The sequence below is a fragment of the Pseudomyrmex gracilis genome, unplaced genomic scaffold (genome assembly GCF_002006095.1).
Source record: "Pseudomyrmex gracilis isolate BER0280 unplaced genomic scaffold, ASM200609v1 scaffold_43, whole genome shotgun sequence".
Lineage (NCBI taxonomy): Eukaryota > Metazoa > Arthropoda > Insecta > Hymenoptera > Formicidae > Pseudomyrmex > Pseudomyrmex gracilis.
In genome coordinates, this window is record NW_018020627.1 from 24,551 (window position 1) to 35,258 (window position 10,708).

Sequence of the window (10,708 nt, forward strand, 5' to 3'; positions counted from 1 at the left end):
CGCTGTTTGTCATAAAAACTACTATATTTATCATCCCGAAACATGTTTTCGGAAGATAAATTTTTTTTTTTAACACAAACTAATGTTTAAACAATCAGTTTGTTAAATATAAAACTTGTGTGCGTAAAAAAAACGTCAGCTCGGGAATATTTCCTCCGCGATATTTCTTCTTATGTATATGCAAAGTATTGTGAGTCAGGTTTTTATCGGACGTCATAGTCACTTATTGATACTTCCTCGTAAAACGTCAGGTAGAAAAAAAAGATTTATAATTACCTGATAGACGAATGAAATAAATTTTCTTTTGTGCGAAATCCAGCCGTTGTTTTTTTTTTGTTTTGTTTAACGGTCAGTCGTAAGGAAGTCAATTGAAATAATGTTTCTTGCAAATGCACGTCGATGCGTGCGTGCACCGCAGCAATGCGCTTCGTTGAATTTGCAAGTTGTGCCTCGGCATATACGCACACGTGACTCGGCGACTCGACGTATATACTGTATATCGCTGCTGCAGACATGCTTTGTGAATGGGGCCCCTCTTGCCTTGTCGCGCCTCGACTTACTCACTTCCGGAAGTCGCAGGCGTGTAACGCCAAGGCGGATGTCGGCGCAAAAATAAAGGAAGTAGCCGACCGCGAGGAAAAGCACGAGGAGGAGGCGAGCGCGATTACGTGCGCGCGCGGTGCCGGGCACCGAAAATTAATCACCATTTAATGAGCCGCCGTCTTCCTTTCCGAAAGGAAAGAAAAAGATACCGGTTTCGAACAATTGAGACGACGCGGCTTCTCACCTTAAAAAACCGAACCGCCGTCGCGTGAAAATTTCTTTCCAGAGAAAAAAGAAGCGCAGGAATAATAATTTGCTCGACAAACTTGTAGTAATAGAAAACTTAGCAACTTGCGTGCATTTGTTTTTATGTACAAATACATGATCACCTCAAGGATTGACGTTGGACGCACGCGTCGAGCGACAAACTCGATTTAGTTTCAACGCGAGAAACTCTGGGGTTATATCAAATGTTTCTTAACAATTCATGACTAAAGTAAGGTCACGTGACAAAGAGGAAAGGAAAAACAAAACGTGACTAAAGTCACGTGTCTTGAAATAAAACTGTGGATTGAATTGACACAGTACTCGCCAACACACAGAGAAACGGAACAAAGCATGAGCGTTTTACAAATCATTTAATGACACATATGAGAGGTGTCAGAAATAAACGCATGAAAATCAAACTCGTAAAATAGAGAGAGGGAGGAGTGGAAAAACAACATGTGACTAAAGTGACTTATTACAATCTTTTATTACGACTTCCTCCCGCTCGCCGTAACAATCGCAGTACAGAAGATAAATAAGAGCGTGGCTAAAGTTCAGTCGCGGAAATAAAACACGGCGGCGTCTTTCTTTCTCTCTCTCTTATCCGTCACTTCCTTGATCGCGGAGGTTCTAAAGCGAGAAATCAGAACGGTCGGATTGTGCGATGAAAAATACATCCGAGGTTTACGCGCGAGCATAAGGTCACAGTTTAAATGCGGGAACGAGAGAGTTTAAAATGTTGTCTGAGAAACGCGAATGGGAGTATAACGGCGAATCGTATTATGAGATGGCATAATGTTACACCACTTTGCGCGTCGTGTCACATTGTGCACGCGTTGCACATTCTTGCGCAACATGTGCAATCGTGTTGACGACTGCAATACACACACTCATCTCCTTGTATTATATATATTTTGCGTGTATATAGTCTTCCTAGCAAGTTTGACACACATGTGACACTTGATCTTCGTACACAAACATAAAAAATAACGTGCGATAATTGTACAGAATAATTGTACAGACTAGATCTGTGAGACCCGCGCGACTTTGAAATCGAATATCTCCGCTAAAAATCAATATTTTTTCAATTTTGTTTTGTTTTTTTTTTTTTTTTAATCGAAGGTTGAATGATTCTGCGTTTATAAAAAAAAACTAAATTGAAAAAACTTCTAGTAGTTTCGAAGATATAAACGTTTAAAAAACCTAATTTTTACTAAAGACTTCGATACGTAAGTTTTGAATGGGTCTGGGACTCATGTCTGTATACTTGAAAGGTTAATAATTAAAAAAAAAAAAACAAATTCGAATCACTGTTACAAGCCGTTACATGTTTCGCTGTTTAACGAAGCGATTTAAAAAAAGTCGCTCTCGCACGCAAAGCAAACCACCATTAAATCACGGAATTCTGCGGTCGGCCGCGGGCTTCGGTTTATTTGTTGTGTTTCGCGCCGAGGAAGAGAAAGATCCGATCCGTTCACATCGCGTCAAATCAAATTCCGCGAGTAAGCCGATGGTCGCCGCTAACGAAATATCTCGCTCTCCGCGCGTTTTCTTCGCAAAACCATCGATCGATAAGAAACTTGTTACTGTTACACAAATACGCGACAAATTAGCGCAGCTTGTCGACCGCGCGAAGTCCGATCGATCGTTTCTTCATTCGTTCTCGTTTTACAATTTCAAAATTGTCGGATTTAACGTGATTTGTTGACACTGCGAGTAATCCAGTTTCCGAATTTGAAACACGACGAGTCTAAAAGAGAACGAATTGATCGGCGACCCACTTGCGTTCAATTTTCGAGAACAGTTCGCAAAATATAGAATTTGTAATTCAACAAAATCGAATTATATTTTGTTTTCTCCCGATTCTTCGCGAGTTACGTTCCTCGCGCGCGTGTTTCGCATGTTACGCTGTTTTTTTTTTCCAAAACAGCGCACTTTCAAAATAAACTCGCGCGAATCACCGGCGGACGATCATTCGGCTATTTCTATCGGGCAGAGGCGCGCGAAATCTTGCGAGCGCGACTCTTTCCTCGACGCTTTCTTCGCGCGCGGCTTCGAGATCTGCTCCGTTGTGATAACAGACGGGAAAATCGTGCAACGCAAATAAAATGGCATATCGGTCACGCTCGCGTTTATTGCCGGGCCACGTCCGCTCCGTATCTTCCTTCTCGCACACAGGCGGGAGTGAGGATGGGCGCCTCGAGCTGTCTCCGATTTGTTTGCGAAATAGCTGAACCAAACGTGATCCGCGCCACGGCGCAGATATAGAATTGTAACGAGAAAAAAAAAAAAAGAAACGTCAGCGAAGCACCATAGGGCGCAACCATAGTAGGAACGAAATTGCGGGTTTTCTTTCTCGGCCGCAAATAAATTAGACGATCAAATTGATCGCATCGTATGTATCAACGTCCGATAGCGAGTGTAGTCCTTATCGCTCGGAAATCTACAGCGATGTAATTATTTATCCGACTCGGATCTTTTGCACAAAAATTTCTAGTAGTAGTTTTATAATCGCATGACCGGGAGGGAATCGTGCTGGAAACCTGCACCGAAACGAATCGCTCGCGATTCTTTTCCCGTCGGAAGGCGCGGCCGCGTCCACATCGCGTGCGACGATTTCTCTTATCGATGTAGGTAGGTAGGTAGATAGGCAGGTAAGCAAATCCAGTTGGTTATCAGTCAGTCAGTCAGTCAGTCAGTCAGTGCGCGCTCTCGCTTCCACTTACATAATCGGTGCCGATAATACGGGCCGATCTCTCGTCTTCTGCGATTTCTCCGTGAGCTCTTTTGTAAGCGCGGAGTCGCTCAATTTTCCCCAAGATAAATTTCTTATCGATAAAAGCGGCCGCTTATAAATACCGTCCGGTCATTTATCTCTAATTATCACTGACCGCCTGTACGCACATGGCGCATCCGCCGCGCCGCTATGCAAATCGCCGACGCCGCCGTCGGCGCGATTGCGGCACGTGTGCCAATACGTGCCGCATAACGAGAACTTGACGAAGCGATTATATTGAATTACATCGAAAAGTCGGGAGATCAATCATATCTGCCAGTCGATTCTTCTCTAATGACAATAAAAGTATTATAAAAAGTTTTTTTAAATTGAATCAAGAAGCGGAACTTTGACAGCCGTACGCTGCTTGTACGCGCGCGAGAATATATTTTCAACGTGTAAATCAATGCACACACGTAGAAAACATTCGAATTGAATAAAAATTTTAAAATTCACACGTCACTTTGCATTTGTTATACAATTCGAATTTGTTATGTATTAAATGTGTATTAAAAAAATTTTCACGTTAAAAATAGTTTTACGCACGTACAGTATCCCGCTGTAGATATACAACCGTATATGACGGACGGAAGTAGTACAGTGGTTACACATACTACTGTACGTCTGTCTGAACGGCTTCTACTTCTCTTGCCCCTGTGTCTCGGCAGCGAACTTACCAGCGAGGAACTTCCGTCCGACATATACGCGGCGTGTCCTATTTCTTGATTTAATTTATGGATTCGTATATTTGTTTTAATTTTTTAATATTAAAAAGATTAAATAAAAAAAAAACGAAGAGGATTGAAATTGGAACATGATAATAAAAATACGTGAAATATGTGTCGATGTTTGCAGCAATATAGTAAAAAAAAATATCTGTGCGATAAAGCGAAACAGATTTGTTGGCACGACTTCGTAAGGTGTAGATAAGCGCTTTATCGTGTTTTATCATACACATATTCGGGTCGCAAATCCAATTTAGAAATATTGAAGATGTAATAATCGCGATGAGAGAGAATAGAGAGATAAATCGTCAATGTTTAATAAACTGAATAGATAATGTCTGAATTAGTAATTACTTGAGAATTCTTGTGTCTAGTCTCTCTGACATTGCTGCGATAAGATCGATTATGAAGTCAAAACGGCAAAGCAATTTCAAACTGCTCCGGGAAACGAAACCGTTTCGCCGAATTGGTAGTTCGCGAAACTACTGCGAGAAATTTGCATCATTAACATTTAATAAGATGATTTATCGGTTTATCGCTGTTTATGATAACTGCTGGAACTTTGTTTTAACATTGTTGACATTGATTTTCCGACATTGCTGACGAAATCAAAACATAAACTAAATCCCCAAACGAAACATAACGGTTTCGTCGAGTAGTTAATGCGATACAGAACTGTAACGGAAAATTTCAGTAGAATTTTTTCTCTATCTCTTAAATAAATATCAAATTTATGTTCCGGAAAAGTTAGACGGTCTTATCTTATAGATCTTGTTCTGCATACCATATTGATATATTTTATCTCGATACAAGAGCGAAGGTCTCTAGAAAGTATTTAACGCCGTTGAGTAATTGATGAGAGGAAGAGACCGTCTGCTATCTCGCGAGATCTTTGATAAATTACGGGCGATAGATAATCAAGATCACATTTTATCTAACTACGTTGAATTTAAATATCTCCCAGTCCGGTGGTGTGGACTCTCTTGTATCTCAATCGCGACGCTCTTTAAATGTAACATTGAAAATGATGCGTCGTTTCACTCATGATTATCATTATGTCACCGATCACACGCGCAATGTAATTCTCTTATCTCGACAATATGTGCAATAAAACGTATCAAAGTCTCGAAAAAAAAAAAACTTCATTTACACAAGAATACACTTGGGAGAGACCGAGAGGCGCCAAAGTGATATTCAATAAATAAATTGTAACAACTTAACATAGCGGAGAAGAACGTTCTCATACATTTAGCAAGCGAGATACAAGCTGTGCGACAACTCAGCCCCAGTCTTCCCCTAGTTACTTTCAAATATTACCGCCACCATACATCGGAATTCGCAATATCGTACGTTCGCAAATTGCAAATTGTACACACGTGCGCGGAGTTGCTGACCGACGTTACAAAATAAATTTGTTCCAAACGCATAGTCGCAAGTGACGTTACGTAAACGAAAGTGCAGTCGATAATAAGTCGCGATCAAAGATCAGAAATGCCTTGCGATCTTTTAATCGTGTGTTACACACACACACACACACACACAGAGAGAGAGAGAGAGAGAGAGACGAGTGAACATTGTTCGCTCGAGCGGATGATTATTCGCAATCATGTTGAAAAGAGCCCCATTGTGCCAAAGAACAGACGAGATTACTATCAAGATGTATGGACGACGACAAACCGTGTGTCGGAAAATAATACGGCGCCGTTGTATTACGCTCTGTTAACCTGCAACGATGCTATTAATGGCAAAATCGTGCGCAATGTAGCATACATAATACACGCTTTATCGAGACGGTGACCGCGACGGTGGCGACGTGTATCGATGTAGATCGATTGGCCTTGAATTGAAAGATTAACGATTGTCGGAGCCCTCTCTCTCTCTCTCTCCCCCGCATCGTCTTCTGCTATCGATCGTCTCTCGGAGAAGGGTTGCGAGAAACGAAAAAAAAAGTCCGCGACTTTCTTCTTCCGCTCGTTGACGAATCTGCGGGTGAAAGTTCGTCGATTGATTAAAAATTTCTCGCTTCAACTTTCAACGTCAATACGCGGATTATTTTATGCAAAAAGAAAGATGCAAAATTACGTATTTTATGTTCTTCGCTGAACTATTTTAGTTGCGATAAATGTCACGACTGTGAAAAACCAGGTATACAAGAAGAAAGACAGACCAGCGCGCGTGCACTATTGGTTTACGAAGACCATAAATCCTGGAGGCAATAGCAGTCGATTATCTCTCCGGTGGCGATAACTCCATATTTTGTGGCAAAGAAAATGTAATATCGAGAGACATATGTACCGAGAGAGCTGCCTGGCAACAAGTTGTAAAAATATTTAGAGCGGTTACGTATACACGCGCGCGCGCGGCGCGGCGCTTGGTTATTGCTGACACTCTGTCGTTATCTTAATTACAAGCTGTAGTGCTGTTACTGGCGCACAAGTGCTATCATTGCTACCAGTTGTGGCCCGTACGCTCTGTCGTTAAATATCATCGCGACTATTATCAGTGCTTTAGTATTATCATTATTATACTTTAAAGCTAAAAAATGCTGACCGAGAGAGAGAGAGAGAGAGTACGAGCCACAGTCTCGTTGTTGTTCTTGGATGGAGTGAGAGATTCGTGCGGAAAATAATTGTATTCTTAATCTGTAATTAATCTCGATCTAAAAATAATCTGTAATTAATTCTCAAATATTTTACAATTCTATTTTCTCCTATCGACGTATAAAGTCGTATTAAATCACGAAATAATAAAACGTTTAAATATAATTAATTAACAAATGAACGTGAATTATACAAAACTTTTGAGGTATTTAGTAAATAAAATTAGATGTATTTTAATCGTCTCTTCGATTTAAATTGGATATAGAGGTTTTATTTTTATCAAAAACCTTATTGAATGCGTGTTTCAAAAATTAATAAAATTGTTAATGCGATCGATCTTTCGGAATTTCAGAATCAAAATTTAAATAAAATTTTAACAATAAAACAAACAAACGAAGAAAATTAATTCAGAATATATTATATATTTCTTGTTATTAATTCGGAGTAATTTGCAAAAGATGCTTGTGTGAATTTAACTTCTCGACACCAGCATATACAATTGGCATTGACACGTGTGCAACTGGCGAGTCGTGCTCGCGATAGCGACCGGCTTTTTCCCGCCAAATGTAAATCGATGTTACTCAGAGCGAGGTCGTCACACGATTACTAATCAACCGCGTGCGTGTGTGATAAGAGTTTGCGTAAGTCATACGCGCTTGTATCGTTAATTCTTGACAAAAAAAACTGCATTCAGATTCAAATGACCGTAAATTAGTCTCGGCAGATGTGTGATAGCAACACGCATTTAGAAAAATACGAATGTTAATATCAACACGTATATGGTACTATTGTCCAAGAAAAAAACTACTTTATATTTAACTATTCTGTATTCGCGTCAATTTTGTTTTGCAAAAAAGCGAGGTTTTAAACTTTAGATAACGAAGTTGTCACTTGGCTAAATAACGAGAAATTGATTAAATAACTTCTTGCTTTGGCTGTTTTTTGATATTGTTTCTTCTTTCTCTTCTCACTGTCTGAGACTTTCTTTGAACGATATTACTCACTTATACATTATAATTGCACGATCGTATAATTAAAAATAATTATCAGCGTTATCTCTGCACTTCCTTTCCCGCCATGTATGTACAACCGCATGGCATTACGCAATTATGTACTGTGTATCGGAATCTCGAGGTTCGAAAAAAAAATCCGTTCCTCACGTAATTATCTGTGCGATATAATTTATCTTGTCGAAACCTCGATTAGTTAGTTCAATTTTCAAGAGAAGACTGTGTACTTTGTAGTAAAATCGTTTATATTAATGAATTCAACGTCTTTCTCACATCGAAATGGATATTTTTTTCAATTCATACGGCGCGGAATTATTCACGCTGCTACGCGCAACGTGAATTTCATTTTGCGGTGTGTTATAATTAACGAACAAAAGCGTTTTATATATATATATCTATCTTCGAAGTAATCCGTGAACATTGTCATTAATGGATTTTAAGCGGGAACGGAACCCAAAAGGTTGCGCTCGCGTGTATAAAAAGTCGACGAAGTGCGTCGCACGCAATTTCTCTGATTGCACGATCGCATTCAATACACGCGCATGCACACGCACACGTCAGATGTTCGGATTGTAAATTAGTGGGAGAATTATAAATTTAAACGATTATTAGCGACGACAATGCGCTATACGGACGGGTGAAAGGAGAGAGGCAGAAAGAGAGATAGAGGGGAGGAGAAAGAGAGAAAACTCTGTCGCGAATCGAATCGAACGACGATTGAAGAGAGAATGTTTACACATTCCAGGTCACCCGATTACACGAAAGGCATCTTCCAGAGCATCGGCTTCAAAGAGTTCCACGCTTACCTCACACTGCCTGAGGAGGAACGCGCGAGCGAGAAGGTAAGTGACGTGCAGATGGCACGCCGATACGCCAGCATCCGCACACAAGACCCGCTTTGCCTCAGCAGCTGCTTCTCCCCGGCCGGGATCTTCCCCGACTTTTTCTCCCATTAAAATGCACCGTGCGATTTTGCAGCTCGCGCGCGCTATTGCGGACTCTCTCGCGGTTGTATATCTCCGCGGTACCTTTTACCTTTTACTTTTGCGGCCTTTCGCTTTTTGTTCCCGTATCATTGTGCGATACTTTCTCGGAAGACTCGTGTGTATCGCGTACATTTTTATTTGCAATCGCGCCTACGATTTTAAACGTCGACGGGTTCGGTGACGATAACAAGTCGCGCTTGTTGCACAACGAAACGCAATGTGGTGCAAATGCTATAAACGACGCGATTATAAAGCGAGAAAAGATCCAAGAGAAACAATATTCAAGCGGATGTTAATTAACGACTCGAATTATACAACGTGGTAATTATTACAAATAGCGCGGGGGGGGGTGGGGACTGATATCTGTTGCAGGGAAATCTATTGCTCCAGCAGGGAATTAAAGATTTGAAATTCGTTACTCGAAGATACGCGAAGAAGCAAGAGAAATGGGTGATGAACAGACTGATTCGACGTGGTGACCGGCAGGTAATTAATTTTCGGCTCACTTCGTCATCGTGTAGAAGACACACGCGTGTGTGTAAACGTTTGATACCTGTGTAACAATTTGATTTGAAACAAACTCTTTATTCATCTCTCTCTCTCTCTCTGGTGGAAAGATTCGTTTCTCCAGTGTTTAAATTGAGCAAATACGATACGGCGTTTCGTTTTGTTTTTGTTTTTTCGAGGTCCCTCCGGTTTACTCCTTAGATTGTAGCGACGTGACCAAGTGGAACTGCCACGTCTTAGAACCTGCAGCGGCGATTATTTCCGCAATATTGCGCGGCGAGAAACCCGAACAGCGACCGATCAATGAAAATGTCGAGAACCAAAAAGTCACCGACAGTAGTACAAACATGTATAATTATTGCGAGGTAATTATAAAGAATTCATCGCGTGCCATTAAATTAAACTTTTTTATTAACAAAAAACTTGAAAGATATTTCGACACATTCCAATAATATTTGTTTATGTAACATTTACATAATCGAAAATATTCCGTTGTACACGGTCTAATAATATTTTTTATATTATTTACATATTGACGATTTGTTTTTCATTATTCTCTGCCGATTTCTGCCTGAGCAAAACACACACTGAGCAAACATGCAATTCCGGAAAATAAATATCCTTTTTTTTTGTACACGTTATGTTACAGGTATGTGAAAAAATATTTGTTGAAAAGGATCAGTGGCAAGCTCACTTAAAAGGCGGCAGACACATGAGAGCTTTGAAGAGACTCAAAAGGAGAGAAGCGGAGAAAGAAAAGGAACAAACTCAAGAAAACGAGTTGAGCACGAACTCGTGACGAATATCAGTACCGCATAAATAATGTGTGAACATTCGTTCTTGCGTGGCTATCAAAACTGTGATTACTGTATATTTTACAAATAAATGTTCAAATAAATGTTTATGTATATACAATTTTTTTCTTAAACAATTTGTCTTAGAAAGTTTTCTTTGTTATCAATGATTGGTAGGTAAAATTTGATGTTATCTATAGGTGCTAACTTTATTTATCAATTACTAACAAAAATGATTCCTGTTATATTTTTTGTTAATAATGTTTTTGGGGTAAGTTACCGACAGAAGGTAATGCCAGATGCGCTGAGCATATTTGTGCGCGGGAACAAGCAAAACCTTACGAACTTCCTACTGTTCCTTCTGTTACGACAGTTTGTGCAAATTTGGTAAAACTTCTCTTAAGTCCTTCTAAGATGGCCACACTGGCGCACGCACTTATGCGTTCGACACGCGTACGAGGATAAACTGCACCAGTTGCGTGCAGTTCACCAAGTCATTG

At 40.2% G+C, this 10,708-nt stretch overlaps 1 protein-coding gene across 1 annotated transcript in view; it reads left to right on the forward strand.

Moving 5' to 3' along the window:
• Positions 1 to 10,300, forward strand: part of LOC109853080 (tRNA dimethylallyltransferase, mitochondrial-like) — a gene marked incomplete at its 5' end in the record, with an annotated part of 28,171 nt that extends 17,871 nt beyond the window's left edge. Inside the window, 4 exons of the mRNA XM_020424821.1 lie at positions 8,667 to 8,763; positions 9,280 to 9,393; positions 9,594 to 9,779; positions 10,064 to 10,300. Of these exons, the coding sequence (XP_020280410.1) occupies positions 8,667 to 8,763; positions 9,280 to 9,393; positions 9,594 to 9,779; positions 10,064 to 10,213 (547 nt within the window). The remainder of the gene's footprint in view (positions 1 to 8,666; positions 8,764 to 9,279; positions 9,394 to 9,593; positions 9,780 to 10,063) is intronic.
• Between the last annotated feature and the right edge of the window lie 408 nt (positions 10,301 to 10,708).